General features: G+C 45.1%; 1 protein-coding gene across 1 annotated transcript in view; it reads left to right on the top strand.

The window, feature by feature from the left end:
* Vat1l (vesicle amine transport 1 like) overlaps window positions 1-20,248 on the top strand; it is a 91,066-nt gene that overhangs the window by 44,858 nt on the left and 25,960 nt on the right. Inside the window, exons 4-7 of the mRNA XM_090357253.1 lie at window positions 3,446-3,588; window positions 8,646-8,749; window positions 10,992-11,047; window positions 12,912-13,106. Of these exons, the coding sequence (XP_090213379.1) occupies window positions 3,446-3,588; window positions 8,646-8,749; window positions 10,992-11,047; window positions 12,912-13,106 (498 nt within the window). The remainder of the gene's footprint in view (window positions 1-3,445; window positions 3,589-8,645; window positions 8,750-10,991; window positions 11,048-12,911; window positions 13,107-20,248) is intronic.

Here is a 20,248-nt window from a genome sequence, read left to right as displayed (position 1 = left end):
CAGTATGCTGTGGGACCTGGGGAGTGGCCTTGTCATCTCTTCATTGCTATATTGCATGGAGAGGCTGAAGCAGGTGATTTATCTCTGCCATCCAGGTGGACAGGTGCATACAGTAACATTACACAGTGATGAAGTCATCAAATGAATGTATCTCAACCATTAAGTGGTATATGACTATGTATCAGCAACCCAGATACCTATTATGTCACTCTGTCTGTCTGTCTGTCTGTCTGTCTGTCTGTCTGTCTGTCTCTCTTCACTATGACTTTCCCTCTTTCAAATGGAAATGGTAAAGTTCTGCTTCTGAGAGAGGTGGCATTTGCTAATTAAATCTATGCTTTAGTGGAGCAAGGAGAATTCTCATATACTGTTGATGGGAATCTAAATTAGCACAGCATTTATGGAAAATAGGAAAGAGGTTTCTCAAAAAGAAAACCAGACATAAAAATGCTATATGATCCAGCAGTTATATTAAAAGGATTGAAATCAATATATTGAATTCACATCTGTCCTCCCATCAGGACAGTATTCATGGTGTCTGAGCTGTGGATTCAACAAAGATGCCCATCTGTTGATAAATTGATTTTTAAAAATGGTGCATATACAAAATGGAAAAACATCCAGCCATTAAAAAGCATGAAATTTAGCTGGGCCCCGATGGCTCATGCCTCTAAGCCTAGCTACTCAGGAGGCTGAGATCTAAGGATTGAAGTTCAAAGCCAAGCCCAGGCAGGAAAGTCTGTGAAACTCTGAGGTCCAATAAACTCCTCAGAAAAAGCCAGAAGTGGTAGCGTGGCTGAAGTGGTAGAGTGCTAGCATTGAGCCAAAGCAGCTCAGGGACAGAGCCCAGGCCCAGAGTTTAAACCTCAGGACTGGCCAGAAAAAAAAAAAAAAGAATGAAATTCTACCATCTGCACCAACCAACATGGATGAAATGGAAAGACATTAGTCAAGTATGTCACACAGAAATGGCCCCTAAGCTAAAGCACCGGTGTTCTCATAAGAGTACAAACTTCAGACAAGGAACTGTTAGAGAAGAGATGAAAGGAGAGCGTGGATATCTCCACGCCAAGGAAAGAGACCTGGGACACACTTTTCCCTCTCTGCCTATACTTTAAGTCTGATCTTTGAACTCCACACGGGAGAAGAGCTTTCTATTGTTAAAACAACCTAGCTGTGGCACTCTAGCACATGAATTCGGAGAAGAGCCCATTTGGGCATGGTTGTGGGCTTTGGTTTGGAACTGTTGAGTTTCTGTGTAGGTTTGGAGACAGTCAGGTAGCGTTAAAGGCCAAAGTGGCAGCCACGCATGAGGATTCAGGACTTAGTAATGAGGATATTGCAGTCACCTCCAACAAGTCTGTCATCTTATAGCACAGTACCACATAATGGGACTCTGTAAAATAGGAACATGAGGAATGGCCCCATTTGCCTGAGCACAGACACAGAAGGGAGCCCACAGTGGCTAATGTCCTGCCCTTGTACTAACAAAGTTAGCTGGAGCCCTGGGACTCTGGAGCTGCATGAATGGTGTATGGAAGGCTAATGAGTTTACATTGGTTGCTGGGATTTACACTCACTAGGTAGGAGGAATAGACTACTCTGAATTTCCCAACTCTTTTTAGCACAGAGACCCGTCACCTGTCAGGTCTCAGGTTCACACTCATCATGTGGCTACCGAAGGACCATACCAGTGACATGTCTCTTTTAGACAGCAACTTGAAAGTCTACTTAGCTTGAAATGTCCGGATAAGTTGGCAGCACAGAATCATAGAAAACGGCACTGGCTCAATCAGAAGGCCTTGCTTTGAATTCTCCTCTGAAAAACTGGGGCTTCTCACCTTTCCTGGGTATCCTTTCTCTCATCTATAGAACGATGGGGACGGACACTGATTCTGACATTCTGTGAGTCTCTCCAGGTTGCCCCTAATTGCAATCCATAATAAGATAACATTTCCATAAATTGACGTGCCAACTGGAATTATCTACCATATTGAAGACATGAAAATAAGATGAGAGGCAGAAAGGCACATGGCAGATGGCTTTGGTAGTATAATTTTCCTCCTTTATCATGAGAAATGAAATGCCAGAGACAGTGGTTTTAGAATGCATCTTCAGTACCAACTGAATGATTTTTATTGGAAGAGCCCAGCTATCCTGAATTTCTACCATATTGGATGAGGGTACAGAAAACGACTTCTAACTCCACTTGTCATTTCCTCCTAGATCATTTCCTATTTAAAACCTTGTGTTGCTCTTTTCTTCATATGCCAGAGCACCTTCATTCAGTCCCAGAAATAATAAGCTCATAAGGGGAAAGATAGTACCTATGGAGTGTCACATTTTTTTATTCCAGGTCCATGAATTATACAAAGGGGTGATGAAAGTTGCTTGCTCCGAGATTCTGCCATGTGACATCTTTGGCTCAGTAGAGTAAGGTACATGTGTGCATGGTTACTGTAGCCCTTCTCCAACATAGGGCAGAAACACTTGGATAATACTGCAGCTTCATCATCTCTTGGTTGGAACCACCCTGAGGTGTCCTTGCACCTTCTCATGAAGTCCTCCCAAGGTTTGAGCTAGAGTTACCCATGGTAGAGGTGGACTTGGTAACACCACCTTTATTTGTTATCTTCTTATTTGGTCTTAATACTGTGCCATTTTCTGAGATGGGGCCTGGTGTTACACACCTGTAATCCCAGCTACTTGCAAGACCCGATCTCAGAATAAGTAAATAAAAACAAAAGGGCTGGGCGATGTGGCTCAAGTGCTAGAGTCATTGCTTAGCAAATGCAAGTCCCTGAATCCAGTAGCACACACATAAAAATAGTTGAGTCTTGGGCGGGGAGTTTGGCCTAGTGGTAGAGTCCTTGCCTAGCATGCACAAAGACCCAGGTTTGATTCCTCGGCACCACATACATAGAAAAAAAAAAAGCTGAAAGTGGTGCTGAGGCTCAAGTGGTAGAGCTCTAGCCTTGAGAAAGTCCAAGGACAGTGCTCAGACTCTGAGCTCAAGCCCAGGACTGGCAAAAAAAAAAAAAATAGTTGAGTCTATTGCTGAGTTTTTGATTTCTGGTGAGTTTTCTCAGCACCAGCAGCTTTTACCCAAGACAACTTTTCTTGTGATGCTGCAACATGCATACACATTTTTGGGTGTTAACAACTGGAAAAAGAAAAGATGCTGTAGCAGAGATCAGGAAGTCTGTTAAACATTCTGCAATGCACAATCAGTACGCCACAAAGACTGACCTGACCTGACAAATATTCAAAGTGCCAGAGCCGAGGGCTTCTGTCTGCCTTCCACAGGACTGGTTGTGAAATAGTGAAGACTGATTGAGAGTCTGTGAAGCGTGCATTCTGTCTCACATCATTGACTTGGGTCACCTGATACCTCATTTAACATCCTGGCTCTTGGGTATGACTTGCCTGTCTGTGTCATCTGCAGGGTCAAGCGGTAGCCCAGCTGTGCTCCACTGTCCCCAACGTGACCATCTTTGGGACAGCTTCTACTTTCAAGCACGAAGCAATCAAAGACTCAGTGACTCACCTGTTTGACAGAAATGCAGACTACGTGCAAGAAGTGAAAAGGTAAGGCGCTCGCTCCCATTAGCACCAGGCCAGCCCTTTCTCGTCTCAATAAGTCATTGCATGTGTATAAAAGATGGCTAACATCCATTACTCCAGTCACTCACACCCGCTGTCCTACCTCCTCAGGAGGCTGCAATCTGAGGATTTGATGTTTGAAGTCAGCCTGGATTTGAAATTCCAGACCTTTTTTTTCTTTTTTCCAGTCCTGGGGCTTAAATTTAGGGCCTGAGCACTGTCCTTGGGCTTTCTCAAGGCTAGAGCTCTACCACTTGAGCCACAACACCACTTCCTGCTTTTCTATATATGTGGTACCAAGGAATGAACCCAGGTCTTCATGCATGCTAGGCAAGCACTCTATCACTAGGCCAAACTCCCAGCCCTAAAAGTCCAGAAGACTCTAATCTCCCATGAACCACCACAAAAGCTGGAAATGTAGCTGTGGCTCATCTGTGCCAGGCTCAGCACAAAAGTTCAGGGGTAGGTCCCTGAGCTGAAGCTCCAAGACCAGCAAATACATAAATACATTTAAAAAAAAAAAGGTTAAGTAGCAATAATGATAAATAGATATTGTCATCCCCACAGAATGAAGCAAGTAATTACCTTAGTGAATATGCTGACTTTTTATTAGCTAGTGCTGTAGCCTTAAACTCTTTACAACTCTCTTTTCCCACTCACTTGCAAACAGTTCAAAGTACATGATCTTCTATAGAGAAATCCAGGAACCTACCCACTCTAGAATCCTTCCTTTAGGAAACAGCCCAGATTTCAGCTTAAAGCTCCCCATATAGAGCTGCCTGTTGCAGAGCCAACTCTGTGTCTGTGTCATATTTCTTGGTCACCAGTGCTCAGTGTCTGCCGACAGTGAATTACAACCTGGTCCCTAAGTGGAAGTTCAGGGCCAGTACCCATCACTAACAGAAAGGAAAACTGTGATTGAACATGCTGCTCCCATAGCCCAGTCCTTAAAAATGATCTTTAGAAAGACAATGTAGCAGTTTACCTTTTAAAAAATTACCACAGTGGGCCGGGAGTTTGGCCTAGTGGTAGAGTGCTTGCCTAGCATGCACGAAGACCCGGGTTCAATTCCTTGGTATCACATACATAGAAATAGCTGGAAGTGGTGCTGAGGCTCAAGTGGTAGAGCTCTAGCCTTGAGAAAGTCCAAGGACAGTGCTCAGGCCCTGAGCCCAAGCCCAAGACTGGCAAAAAAAAAAATTACCATAGTAAGGGGGATAAAGGCAGAATACCAATTTCCATCCCATTGTAATCACAGCTTTGTGCAAATTCTTAGTGCAAAATACCCATTGGCTAACATGCAATTGGCATGTTATTCAGAGAAATTCCTGTTTGCCTTTGGATTATAGACATAGTTCCACGTACAGCAAATAAGAAGATAATGAAATAAACCTTACTGAGATGAAAACTCTTATAATCCAATTGATCCTCAATCGTCTTTTGAATGCACGCCCAGCCTGTAGTCATGCGTCATAAAAGGAATAATAGTTATGATGATGCAGACTCATCCTTTACATCCAGACACTTTGTGTCTGCTGGAGAAGAAACAGATGATGATGGATAAAACCAAACAAGTCCTGTGCACCTGACTATAAAAAAATAGGACTTCAGAAATAGAGAGATCAGAGAGAAGGTCATAGCAAACAAGCCTGTAGGGGGCCCTAGAATGGTAAGGAAGGGTTTCACAGAAGGGTCAAGTGGACAACAATCCCTGGCAAGGGGAGCTGAGACAGAGCAAGTCAGGTAAGATATACTTTCTCTGTTGGCTTACCCCTCTTTGCCAAAAAAAACCCCAAAACCACTTGCTGAGACCATTTTATGTGCAACTTACAGCCCTGCGTACAAAAGGTAAAAACAACAACAACAAAATTCTCATTTCACAGATGTTAAATGCCCCTCTGAAGTGAGTTTATGAATTCCCTGTTCCGCCAAGCTCTTTTTTTTTTTTGGTTACAAGACAACGCAAGTAAACTTGCAGGCTGGAAGGATATTTCCCATACCCAGATGACGGTGATGGTTTCACAGGAGCAAACCAATGTCACAGCTCACTGACTTGCACACCTGAGACTTGTACCGTTTCTTGCATCCACAGCTGTGTGCAAAGCATGTGTTTGAAATTTCAGCTGGTGGTAAATGGTGCACAGCATGGCTTCAGATTTTGGTCTTCATTCATTCAAGAATCATTGTTGCTGCATTTACCACACAGACACATCCATGAGCTAGAAACACATGTTCTGAAATCCAAAGTTGTGGGGACTGATAGCTTAATGAGCAAGACAGTGGGGTTCACCCTCAAGGCCTGGACATCGGGGAGTTCCAGGTCAGCAATATCCAAACAGAAGCCCAGATGACACATCGCCTCCTGCGATGAGGAGGCTAGGATTTCAGGCATGCGTCACTGGCACCTTACCCATTGTACAAAGTAGACATTGCCCCTGTTGTTCAGAGAAGGGAGCTGAGGTGTAGGTCAGTCCTAGGTTCCCAGCTTGGGATCTGCTGTCCTCCCACCCCAGGCACTCACACAGAGACCGTGGAGCTGCCTGACTCAAGCCTGTGGCTACGTGAAACGGTGAGGCAGGGGCCGAGCCAGTGTACGTCAGGCCTTCTCTGCCTCCATAGGGGAGAGTAGGAGAGGGATGACCACAGGCAGGGTACCTGGCAAGCTGGGCACCAGGAAAGGCAGAGCCATGGGGATTCTGAAAGAGAAGAAGACACAGTGACCTGTGACACAGAGAGCAAGATGGTTGTGTGCTGGTGTCAGGTGGTGGGGCCTTGGAAGGGATGATAATCTCCTTTAGAGGCCATAAACACAGCAAGAGAGCAAGAGAATGGGGGAACTGGCACGGAAGCATCACCTGCCCTGCTGTCAGCCCTGGAAGGTAGAGAAACAGACTGGACAGAGCCATGGTGGCTATCACCAAGCCTCTGCAGGGAAGCACCCCCTCCTGTAGGAGGACTCTCTCACTAAAGTACCCAAGTCTGCAATTCAGGTCAAAGGCGAGGCTGAGAGGGTGAGCTCAGAAAAGCAGGCATCGTCTCTGCTGCCTTCTCTTCTCACCCTGAGTGACTAGAGAATAGTAGGTGCTTACCAAAACATCAGGGGAAATTAATGAGACTTGAGTCACCTAGAGAGACCAGGGAGACAGAGATCCAGAAAAGATTTCCTGGAGGTGGCCTGGCTGAGTACCCCTGGCAACCATCCATAGTAAACATTTAGTAAAAAGCCTACTGCATGTCATTGTTGTGAGAAGCCTGTTATGTGCCAAAGATGATCAGATCTGTGGTACAGGTAACTTCTTAGAAAAAGAGAGGGCACTCAGAAACAGCAAGGGGAGCCAGTAGTTCTAGTAGAAATGACGTGGAATAAAGAGGAGTTTACTTCCTGGCAAGATAGATGTTCTTCTAGTAGTGACTACTGGGGACTTTCTCTTTAGCACATTCTTCCCTGACCTGTGAGGGTGGAAGGCAAGGGTTGGATGTATCCCATAGGGGCTAGAATTGGCAGGAGCAGGCAAAGGAAGGAGACACACAAAGACCATGGGTCAGCAATTCCAAAATACCTTGCTGCTGAACTTGGCCTGGAGCTAGGGCTATTCATGTTTGCTTTCTCAATCAGCAGATTTATGGCAGCTGGGAAAGTAGACATCCAAACCACTGTACTTGGACCCCACTGCACTCTGCAGTGAGGTCATTGGCAGACATAAGAGGCAGCCACATACGCCTAGAAATGAGAGGTTGGACGTGAGGGTGGGCTGGTATCTCCGCACAGTCAGCTGACTCTGCTGGTGATTCTCAAGTATTTTTCCACCATGGGTGTGGTGAGGGAGGCTCCTCTTCAAGTGGCTGTTGGACTGGAACATTTGGGAGAAGGGTCCTCTTGAGGTGTAAACTCCAGCGTTTGTCCTTGTTAGCCTGGTGGTCCACCCGTGACGTGGGGCCTCCATCCAGCTCCACTTCTCCCTGCCATTTTTGGGCTGGGATCTTGCGTCCAGATCTTGGTTATGCACTGTGATGCCTGAACTTCACCAAGGGTAAGGATGGGGCTGGGAAACTGGAGGTATAGGTGAAGACAAGATGATCTCACACATTTACAGAACTGAGAAAGGCCACTGCAGAACAGAGCAGGAATTGCCACAGGCTGAGTCCCTTCTTCATCCACTCTCAAGCCCCCCCTCAAGTGAACTGAAGGATGGATAAATGAGTAGGACAATGGTTGTTCCATGGGTCCAGTGGAGTACAGAGGTGGATTTTCACTTTTCCATCACCAAAGGAAAGAGCCTCTCTGTTTATTCCTTCTTTGTAACAACCAGTTTGTACCAGAAGCCTGCAAGTTAGATCTCTCTGGGCTTCCTCCACTGGGCCAGCAGCCAGTGAAGACAAGGAAATGTTGAGTTTTGGGTTTGGGTTTTTTTCCATGAGTCATTTTCAGCACTTTGGACAGAGCCCGAGTTGTCTCTTCTCTCTGCCTTTAGCTATTAACTTATTGGCTGAATGACTGCTATGGCAAGCCTGGGGTAAGTGTGTTTTTTTGTCACCTCATTTCATTCTTACCACAGACAAAGGAACCACTCTGCAAAGAAGAGAGCTAAGGGCTCAGGGAAGTTGTATGGGGCATAGGGATAGAAACTGGAGCCCTGTGAGTTCAATGCCTTACTTCATTCTCCCCATCTTCCTCCTTGGTACCCGCTCCCAGACGCAGGCTTGGCTGTCCCCAGCTCTGTGATTGGACAGGAGGATATTTCAATCATAGCTGTCTATGTAAGAAATCATGAGGATGACCAGTGTACTGTACTGCTGACCTGTGATGAGGGGGTGCCCACACGTGTCCATCTCACACCATTTTCAGTTTGCAGCGGGCTCCCTGGGATGGATCCACAAAGCAAGGCGAGGGGTGTGTGTCCCTACACTCTGGAGATAAACCTCCCTCGAGGCCTCCCCTGGAGCTCTAACTTCCTTATCCTGGAGGTCAGGTGATACGACACAGGAAAGGGAGAAGCTGTATTTCTTATGTTCTGACATCAGAACATCTTTTCTCCTTCCAGGATCTCCGCTGAAGGCGTGGACATCGTGTTGGACTGCCTGTGTGGGGAAAACACTGGCAAGGGGCTCAGTCTTCTGAAACCCCTGGGGACCTACATTTTATATGGTGAGTGTGCACAGAAGGGGCCGGCTGACCCACCGGGATTACTTGGCTCCAAAACCAGAAGTGGTATGTTGATCCATTGGGGTGTAGGGTTGGGGATATTTAATCCTGGTATTTGTTTGGGTGAAAGCAGAGCAAAGCCAGTGTGGTCAATGAGAATGGGTAGAACCATGTAAGGACTCGAACTCTAGAACGTGGAAATGGCTTAGAAGGAAAGAAGCCATTGGATGGGGGCAGTGGGTAGGGCACAAGACATGATGAAGTTGCTGAGTACAGACACCTCCCTTTTTCTAACCTACTTCTGAATGTCCCAATGAAGAAGTGAGCCCTGGATTCAAGTCTATTTCTTATTCTTCTTTTTTTTTTTTCCAGTCCTGGGCTTGAACTCAGGGCCTGAGCACTGTCCTTGGGCTTTCTCAAGGCTAGCGCTCTACCACTTGAGCCACAGCACCACTTCTTGCTTTTTCTGTGTATGTGGTACTGAGGAATTGAACCCGGGTATTCGTGCATGCTAGGCCCTCAAATCCTATTTCTATCTCTGCACTTGTGTCTATTCCTGTCTTCTCTCACCTGTCTGTCTCCTATACTTCTATTTGCTTGAGTGTGAAAAACATTTATGAAAACAACCAGGAGCAATTTTTCAAGCAAAGTCAAGACTCTAGCGCCTCCCATTTCTCTTCTCTTCCTTGTCCACCATCCTTAGCAGGCAACTCAGTTGTGTATCAGCCTGTATGGTGTCAGAAAAGACAAGGCTAGATGTCATAGTCCAAAGTGAAATAATACCGGAGTGATTTGATAGCGTTCCTGAAATTCTTGGCACCTCACTACACTACAGGCACAAGAGAAATTGAGCCTTAACTCTGAGTAACTGCTATTAGCTATAGAGCTTGTAGAAGAGGTATTTGATGGCTATAAATATCATTTTTTGCCATCATCAGATCACTGTAACAGAAAAAGAATTGTGCTCACTGGGCATGAGTTACCATTTGATTTCTGGGGAGTTTTGATGGTTTCTATCCTGAAGGTGTGCTTTCCTTGGGATTGAACACATTAATTATTGAAAAGAGTACTAGGAAGTCTGCGGGCATTGTTCGGATGTCGGATATGACTAACAAACTGGGGATAGACAATTGATTCCTCCTTACTGACCAATTACCGGGATTTCTATTTTTTGCCCCATGACATCATTTGAGCGACCTTTCAACTTGCTTGTGTCACCACTGTCTAATTGGTTGCATTGATGAGTTGGTGACTCAGGAATGGAAGCCGATGCTGTCGTGGCTAATGATTGCCACTTGTTGAAGTGGAGCAGTGATTAACTGCGTAGCTACATAGTGACTAACTAATTGGCAACAACGTAAGCAGGCACACAGTCAAGTTTAAAGCACATGGTTTCTTTTGTTGTCATTGTTGTTGTTCATTAAATAACTATTCTCTAAGAAGAATTTGCTCCCTACTCTTTCAGGGGCAAGTTGTGACAGTCATTGGAAAATCACTGGTGAATCATCAGCACTGCTAACTTTTCATCATCCACACACCCACCTTAGAAAACTCACGAAGGCGTCTTTTCACTCTGTGCATCCTAGAGACTCTTTCTCAACTCCATCTCCATTTGAAACTTGTTTGCTCTAGCTGACAAAATCTGATTTCTCATACTTTTGGTCTCGAATGGTTTCCCCCACCCCCACTTTCCCCAGGGTCTTTGGACTTGACTCAGTGGTCATGCCATTTCTTAGGCTTCTGCGTGTGTTTTTATCCTCATCTAACTTTTTCTGAGCCTCATCTTTCCATCTATCAATACCACCCTACTCAGATTCCTCACCCACTAATGCAAATGAGTCTCTCATCTGCTTGCCCAGAAATCAAATTCAGATCCACAAATGAGCTTACTAGAGAATGTCAATACTAAAGCCCCAAAGAGCAGAACCAAGGAGACATTTTGGCATTTCGGCAGTCTATTAAAATGTTGACTTAGATCATCTTTTGCCACATACCTGGTTTTCCTAAAACAATGGCAGTGTCATCACGAGAAATGTCACTTCCCTTTGGCCCAGGAACACCTTAGCATTATAATCAACCTCTGATTCCATATTTCTAATTCCTTACCTTTCCCAACACTGCATTAAACTCATTTTTAAGCTTCTGCCAATTCTGTACCAAACAACTGCCATGGTCCCATGCGTGGTAACGAGAGATACTGATTCTTCATCAGCAATTGCTTGATTTGGGAATCTTTCCTTGGCAGGCTCATCCAACATGGTAACTGGAGAGACCAAGAGTTTCTTCAGCTTTGCAAAATCAGTAAGTATCCACATGTGGTCATGAGATCTGCACGTGGTCAGCTCCATCTAAAAACTGGTCAGTTGTCTGTTATTTGCATCACCCATTTGCAATAAAGTCTGCATTCCTGCCCAGTTCATTGTGTATGGCTGGACCAGCATTTGGATATTGGTGCCTTGAAAAGGCACAGAGGTGATGCTGTCCAGGAAAAGCAAAAGAGAAAACATTTTTATCATGATTTCAACAGAGATTGCTTGAATGTAAGCATTTGTTTCAACAGTCCAAAATGAGATAGCACCAGCCAGGTGCTGGTATCTCATGCTTGTAATTCTAGTCATTCAGAAGGCTGAGCTATGAGGAGGATGGTTTGAGGCCAGCCCAGGCAGAAGAATCCATGAGGCTCTTATCTCCAAATAACCACCAAAAAGATGGAAGTAGAGCTGTAGCTCAAGTCGTAAAGCTAAAAAGCTAAGAGGCAGTACCTAGGTCCCAAGTTCCAGCCTCAATACACAAATACACGGCACACACACACACACACACAGAATTAGCATTAATGCATGAAGACTAAGACTTCGCTGTGCCTCCATCCTCTTGAGTTAGAAATAGAAATGCAGGCTTCATGTGCGATTATTTTGCCTGTGATCAAGAAGGTTTATTCCTGAGCCTTCTTCCCACTATGCATCTACACAGCTTCCCATCTAGAGCTGTCCATACTTAGAATTCAACTCCCTTGGGCCCTACTCTGTCTCCCCCCACATACACAGGGGACTGTTGCTGAGCCATACTGGCTCCGAATGACACACAGCTGTAGGGAGATTTTCACTTCATGCACAGTCTCAACACACCATGCCAACGAAACCATGACAGTGAGCTGGGGCTCTGTGAAGGTATTTGTAAAAGATAGCCAGGGTGAAGAGACAATTCTCTATCCCATGCCAGGTACCATTATACCTTGAAGCTGGAGGTCATTCCAGCTCTGGGCCTGGTTTGATGCTCCTTGATTGGTTATAAGTAGATGGGAAGATAAGGCAAAGGAGAAGAGTGATGGCTTTGCTCTGAAAGGTTTCCATAGAAGAAGACTTTTATGTCTGTTTGATAAAGGCATGTTTAGAAGCAGAGAGAGATTTTTCACTCAGCTGTCTTAAATTATCCTGTATCTTACAACTGTCACCAAGCTGGCATTTCATGATCAGGTATACTAGTTGCTTGTGTTTAGAGCATGTCCAGCATGCATCAGACTCTGTACCTACCTACGTTAACTTACTCATTACATCATTAATGCTTTTCAGCTCTAGAATGTGCGTGCATGCGTGCGTGCGTGCGTGCGTGTGCGTGTGTGTGCGTGTGTGTGTGTGTGTGTGTGTGTGTGTGTGTGTGTGTCTATGCTCATGTGCACACACACACCAGTACTGAGGCCCGAATTCAGGGCCTGGGCACTGTCCCTGAGCTTTTTAACTCAAGGCTGGCACTCTACCACTTGAGCCATATTCTTGCTTCCAGGTTTATTGACAATGAAAGTCTCCTGGACTTTTCTGCCTACACTGGCTTTGAACTGCAACCCTCCGATCTCAGCTTCCTGAGTAGCTAGGGTTTTTACAGGCATGAGACACTAGTGCCTGGATTGTAGAATTCTCTCAGCCACCACTGTGCAGGGATGGTTGACTCAGTGACATGAATTCTACAAACATTCACTGAGGGGCTGTGGCTACTGTACAAGTCATTTTCTTCATCATTCCTCCCTGTGCTTTGTGATAAGATGCTCCAGACCAGATGTGTGGCTCCTTTAGAACTAGTCCCAATCTAGATGTCACCCCCTATTTTCCTGGCACTGGGATCTCTTGGCCCTGGGTGGAATCTCTGTAACCTGGACCCGTCTCTCTTCCAGTGGTGGCAGGTGGAGAAAGTGAACCCCATCAAACTATACGAAGAGAATAAAGTCATCGCGGGCTTCTCCCTTCTAAACCTGCTCTTCAAACAGGGCCGCGCAGGCCTCATTCGAGGGGTAGTGGACAAACTCCTGGCACTCTACAACCAGAAGAAGATCAAGCCTGTGGTGGACTCCTTATGGGCCCTAGAAGAGGTAAGAGAAAGGCTATCCCCCTGCAAACACACCTCCTGTCTTCCATTTGGCTAGTTCAACGCCATCTTTACTACATGATTTTTCTCTTAGTTTGTTTGCAATGAGTGTCCTAAAGATTGTCGCCTCCAACGATAGAGAGCTGAGGATAGAACAGTCATCTTAATGGGGTTCAGAGCTGTGCTCAAAGCGTGTACCCTTCCACAGTGTTGGTTCCATGAGCCCTGCACAGCAAAGTGCCTGTCGTCTTCCTCCTGGTCTATGAGGGACTGAGATTGTCAGGCTGGACAAGAGCTCAGAGGGGGAAGTGAGGTGCATGCTAAATCCTTGGAGACGTTATCCGCTATCTTGTTGGGCATGGTAATCCCTCCTCAAATGTTGGGCCTGGTGTTGGATTGACTCTCTTTGGTCATGGATCTGCCGAAAGTTGTCGTGTTTGAAAGCATTCCTGGCTGGTGAAAAGACTAGAAACCCCAGAATCACCTCTAAAGGTGCTAAATCATGAGTTGTTTGAATTGGTTTATGTGGGATAGGGGATTGGGGAGGCTTCTTGTGAGACTGGATGGAAGATGCGTCCTGAGCTCTGAGTGGCATGACATCTCGCTGAGAAGTCTTCCTACGTCAGGAAGTTCCTGGGAAGTATTTTTAAACATGTGGGTGTGTTTGGGTTCAGCTGTTTTTGTCTCTTCACGGGTGAGGTGCCTTTTGTATGTTTGTGTTTTCTGGACTTTGAGGCATCACAAATATCTTTAGAAATTGGATTAAGTTGGCCCAAATTGAATGGCTTCTCCAAGCACATACACAACCCTGAGTTGTCTTTTTTTTTTTTTTTTGGACAGTTCTGGGATTGAGCTCAGGGCCTGAACTCTATCCTTGGACTTTCTCAAGGCTAGAGCTCTACCACTTGAGCCTCAGCACCACTTCCGGCTTTTTGCTATGTATGTGGTACCGAGGAATCAAACTCAGGTCTTCGTGCATGCTAGGCAAGCACTTTAACCACTAGGCCAGACTCCCGGCCCCCTGAGTTGTCTTTTTATCTAAATATAAATACCTCATCAAAGTCTTCTTTTTCCCATGATCAAATATAGCCAGGCTTGGATCAAGGGATTCAAAGTATACCTCTCTATGTCGACCTAATACTGCAATAGTAAAAATAAACACACACACACACACACACACACACATACATAATAAAATAAATATATACAACTAGCCTTGGTGGTTCATACTTATAATCCTTGATACAAAGAAGGCTGAGATCTGAGGATCAGGGTTCAAAGCCAGGATAGGCAGGAAAATACAGGATTCTTATCTCCAACTCATCATCAGAAAAGCCAGAACTAAAGTTGTAGAGTGCTAACCTTGAGCACAAAAGCTCAAGGACAGAGCCCAGATTCTGAGTTCAAGCCCCAGGACCAGCACAAATAGATAAATAGATAAATAAATCAATGTATGTTCAGCCGGATACCCATGGTTCATACCTAGCCAGAAGGATGAAATCTGAGCATCATGGTTCAAAGCCAGCCCAAGCAGACAAATCTAACTAACCAGCAAAATGTCAGACTTGAGATCTGGTTCAGGTGATAGAGTGCCAGCTGTGAGCTTAAAAAAAAAAGAAAAGCCAATAGAATAAGGCTCTGAGTTTGAGCCCTGGTACCAGCTCCTAAATAAATGAAATAGAAAATAAATATGTGATTATTACAGGAGATTCCTAAACTAATGAAGAACTTAAGGGGAAATAAATACATATCCATGTCCCAGAGAAAGCTAATGTGGTTAACTTTTCTCCTTGCTTCCTTCCAGTCTTTTTTTGTTCCTCTTGCCAGTACTCACTGTTTAATTAAATTAGGCAATAATATATGCTCTCTGCTGTAATTGCCAAGATAAAAATATTTTTAATTTAATGAGTCAGACATCCATATGTTATTCGCCATGGCATCTCTGTAGAACAGGGGTGGAGCTGGGCTACATGGAGTTCTCAGTGGCCAAAGAGGAGAGGAAGCTGGGAATCATCTCTTCACAAGATTAACTCATGTATGTGGAAGAGATCAAACCTCTGCCCAGACTCCATGGATGGTTATTCGAGAGAGACCTCAGCCTAACTGAGGAATGAGAACAGCATTGCAGACCGGGGAGCTTCCTGCTGGGCAGCTCCGATCTCTGCAGCGGGACGAGGAAGGCAGCAGAGGACTTACCTTCACTGCCCGGGGCTGAGCTGAGGACGGTCTCCCAAGGGAGCTGAGCAGGAGGAGCCAGGCAGTGCTCCCCACAGCACCAGGCAAGCTCTCGCTGCCCTGCATAAGGATTCCAGCTGCCATCAGCTTCCTTCCATCTCCACTCAGTGTTCCCCTGCCCTCTCTTGAGCTTTTTTTTGCTCATGGCTGGTGCTCTACCCCTTGAGCCATGTCTCCACTTCCAGCTTTTGGTGGTTAATGGGAGCTAAGTCTTATGGACTGCCCAGGCCCACCTGGCTTCGAACTGTGATCCTCAGATCTCCGCCTCCTGAGTAACTAGGCCTACAGGCAGGAGCCACCTGGCTTTGGTCTAGACAATAGTTGGTTGAGGGTGAGGTGCATTGTGGGAGAGCTTGCAGTACCTTCGACCTCCAGCCACTAAAGGCCACAGCATCAGCCTAATGCCAGCAGTGTCAATTAAACCCCATGTCCCGTGGGTGGACAAGCACAGTCTCCTAGTCAACAACTACTGACTTTCAAGAAGCCAAGCTACTTAACACAGAGGAATAAAGAGTCCTTGAGCAGGCAGACTTTCTTTGGAAAGAAGACAGTGGGGTACAGCTTATTTGCCAACACAAGCGTCTACAGGCCCTTTCTGAGGGCTCTTTCCTGTGGTATTTACAGACATCTGCTTAGAGCTGCAGTTGGGCCAAATGGGGCTATTTATCAAACCCACGCAGCTCTCGTGGCAGGAGGAGAGGATAGCAAGCTCATTACGTGGGATCCTCAGAAGGCGGGCTATAACCATTTCCCCCTCCCGGTTGGTAAATGATTGCTCAGAATTGCTTTTCCGACCAGCTCTATAACTCCATTTATGGAACAGGTAATCCACAAGGACTCAAAGAAAATATTCTGAAAAATCTCTTACAGTCCTCCAACAGGAAGATTTAATAATATCAGGGGCTATTAAGGTTTCCCTTTTGCCATCTGTCTTTGACTTTACTGTAAATTTAATACACCAAGCAGAGCAGGGGTATCATGGCCTCAGGATTGCATCCAGATACAAGTGTGCAGCTGTGCATTAACCTGGGGGAAAGGTGAAGCACACAAGCAGTACAGAGTGGGGTAAGGGACAAAATAACACGTCTCTGTCAACTATTAACTTTCTGGATCCACCTACTATGTGCTAATAGTATTCTTAACTATAACTTTGTGGAGTACCTACTATGTGCCAATACTCAGAAATCATAGACATATTTCCTGCCCTCCAGTTTATGATTTAGCTTTGTTTTTGCAGTCCTGAACCGATGACCTGCCATGCAGGCACTCTATGACTTGAGCCACACCCCAGCTCTATGATTTAGTTTGGGGAAGCAAGATAAAAATGTATGAAACAGCGAGAGAAGCAAGTGATAATTAACTCTGGAGAATCGGTTGCAACTGCAGCTGGATTTGAAACTGAGAGAGAACACTGTAGAAAGGATGATTGTTCAGTGATCGTTCAAAGGATGAGATGCAAAGGCAGAAATTATTGGGGTGATGTTGGAGTTCCCCGAAAGGTACTGTGAGAAAAAGATGGAATGAATGAAGTCACAAGAAGGGGAGGTGCTGCTAGGGGGCTTTGAGTTCACATCGGGGATCAGTGCACCATTCATTTCCTCAGTTTCCCAAGGTCACCTTGACCCCGAGGATGGTCACTCCAGAGATGCACACGGGCCACCACCATGGCTAATTACAACCACTTTCACTCCTTTGCCACTCTGTGGTAGCCAAGGGGATGCATGTTCTGGTTAATAATCTTCAAGGCCGTCTCCTGAAGGTATATGTGGCATTTTTTTATCATTATTATTTACACCTAGAGGTTTATGACTTCCCTGTCCAGTAGGAGATTGGTAATTACACGTGGCTATTAAAATTTCAATTAGTTACAATTGGTCACATTAGAAATCTGACCCTAGGCACGTGTTAAGAAGCCACCTATGGCATGCTGACTTTGCCCAGGACAAGGATAGAATGTTGAGGTCACTTCAGAAAGTTCCAGTCTGGGAGCTGAGCTCATCCTTCTTTTGGAAGATAGGGAGTCAGACTCTGCTAGCATTCTGGCATGGATGCCTCGGAGTCGATTACATCACTTATGTCCTTCCTTGTATAGCTCCCTTAGCCTGGGCTGCAGTGAAGGTCATTGCCCAAGTGCTGTCACTTCTTTGATGCAGAGGTCCTTAATTTCTATTGCTCCTTTTTTTTTGTATCTCCATGATGTGAGTTGTAGCTTGATTATACATATATTCATACTACACACACACACACACACACACACACACACACACCCTATTCAAAACAACTCCAAACTCCAAACACACACCAGTTGCTCTAAAAAGAGGAAGAAAGGGAAAGAATGGTTGTGGACCAAAGGGCATCGGAAGGTCCTGTCTGAGGGAGAGGTAGCGACCTCGGTTCTAAAGCTCTTAGGACTTCAGGGAAGGTGGAGGAGTAGTTTTCTGCCGTCCCTTCCTTGTGCCACCCAGCCTTGCCAAAGGCATTTGTGGAGCTGTTTTGGGGGAACAGAAGCTCCTCACAGCACCCACAATAAACACAGGCTGGTGTTTGCTTTTCTCTGTCCCCAGCCAGCCTGTCTGATTACTAAACCGTTAGCTCTTTGGGGGTGGTGTTGAAGAATAATGCCAGGCTCCAGTTAGTCATTTAATGAAATTTAAGTAAGCTTCTACCTGTGGGTTGAATGACAAAGGAACGGGAGGCAGGCAGGCAGGCAGGGTACAGAGAGTCTATATGCATTAGCTCAGATAGATGCCTGGCAATCCTGGAAATGAGGAACGATTCTTTTTGCTGTTTTACAGATGAGGAAACTGAGGGTTCAGTGACCTGGGTGATGGTACACAGATAAGAGCTGGCTCTCTCCTGAGAGTGGGTATGTCTTCCTAGTGGTCTCAGCCCCTTCTCTCCTTACAGACAGGTGGCCTTACCTCTCAAGCCTAGCTTTCTCATCTGTGAAATGGAATCACTTTGGCCTTCCTGCCTGGTCAAAAGTATGATGTAAGCAGTGTGCAGGGGGTCAACAGCATGCTGGGTAAGAATGCTGCAACTTCAGTCTCTTTCTTCCTTTCCACCTCTCTTCTAAACTGTGGCACATCTGAAGCTTTCCCAGGATAGTCACAGGTATAATCACTGAATGTGTTTGGGTGAGGATAGGGATACGAAGAGTAAGCCTTACTCTGTGATCAAGAGCAGACAGTATATGATCCTCACCTCAGCACAAAACAGAACTGGCAGCATGACTCAATGAGTAGAGCACTGTCTATGAAGAAAAGGGCATGAGACCCTGAATTCAGCCACAGGACTAACATATATACATGCATCCACACACAAACCAAATTCTGTATTGCTGTCCCTGGACACCCAAGAGGAACAGGCTCTACTGTGAATAGCAAAAAAACAGATACATGAGTCCTTCATATGAAAATGCTACAGCTATGCAAATCCTCCACTATACTTTAAATCATTTCCAGATTACATGTAATCCCTACTATAATATAAATGGCACGTAATTGGTTGTTAAACTATGTAAGGTATAATGCTAGGGAAACATGTATGCTTGCATGTATGCTTCAGTATAAACACAAGTTTCGTCGTATTATATAGATATAGATATAGATACAGTGTGTGTGTGTGTGTGTGTGTGTGTGTGTGTGTGTGTGTGTGTGTGTGTGTGTGTGTATGTGGGCTGGGGTCATAGGGATTGAACTCAGCCTGGGCACTGTCCCTGAGCTCTTCAGCTCAAGGCTACCACCCTACCCCTGGAGCCAAGCCCCACTTCCTGTTTTCTAGAGGTTAATTAAGAGATGAGTCTCAGGTCCTTTTGTGTCCAGGCTGGCTTTAAACCTTGATCCTCAGACCTCAGGCTTCTGAGTAGCTAGGATTACAGGTGTGAGCCACTGCACCCAGCTCTTCCAATATTTCTGAGTCATGGCTGGTTGAATCCACAGAGACAGGCCTCACAGATACAGAGGCTGTGATTCAGCCATTGGCATTGCTCACTCATAAATTATATCTTCTTCTTTTCTCCCCCCTATCTTTTCTTCAGCAGAAAACAAAAAGACAAAAAGCAGAGACCATAAATGAAATAAGAAATGAATGATTTATACCTCAGTAATTAACCTCACCTGCACATGACAGGAGACAATACTGATCTGAGTTATTTATATATTGCATCACGTTTCCATAAAAATATCATATAATTATCTCAATAATGAGAGTACTGGATTGCATTCAGCAACTATTTCTAATTAATCACTAAGGTTATTTTTTCTTTTAACCTAATAAAAGTTGTAAAATGAAATTTAAAACCAAAATGCCAAACAATATCATGGTTAGTGTAAAAAAAATGTAAGCCCTCAACAAGCTACATATAGCAAAAGTGGTAATAATACTTAAAAATAAAGACATCAAGGGAACAAAAGGATCATACCCCAAAGTTTTGTGGTATAATACTTCAAATGGGTGGCATTTTCTTTCTTTAAAAACGTCCTTTGAAGAGTGTCACCTCATGTGGTAGAGTGCAAGACCACCAACAAGCAAGGAAAGGGAGTCTATAGCTCATGCCTATGTTTCCAGCTACACAGCACTCTGAGATTTGAACATTTCCAGTTCAAAGCCAGTCTGGAAGCCAGGCCAGACTCATGCCTTTAACCCTGCTGCTTAGGAGGCTAACATCTGAGGATCATGATTTGAAGCCAGCCTGGATAGCAAAGTCTGTGAGACTCTTATCCCCAATCAACCAAACAAACAAACAAAGCAACCCAGAAGTAAGGTCATAGCTCAAGTGGTAGCGTACTAGCTTTGAGCCAAAGATCTCAGAGACAGTGTTCAGGCCCCGAGTTTAAGGCCCAACACTACTTAAATAAACACACACACACACACACACACACACACACACACACACACACACACACACAC

Source organism: Megascapheus bottae, chromosome 24 (assembly GCF_031878675.1).
Source record: "Megascapheus bottae isolate mThoBot1 chromosome 24, mThoBot2.hap1, whole genome shotgun sequence".
Lineage (NCBI taxonomy): Eukaryota > Metazoa > Chordata > Mammalia > Rodentia > Geomyidae > Megascapheus > Megascapheus bottae.
The sequence above is the reverse complement of the archived record's forward strand: the minus strand, read 5'-3'. Positions and strand labels throughout refer to the sequence as shown.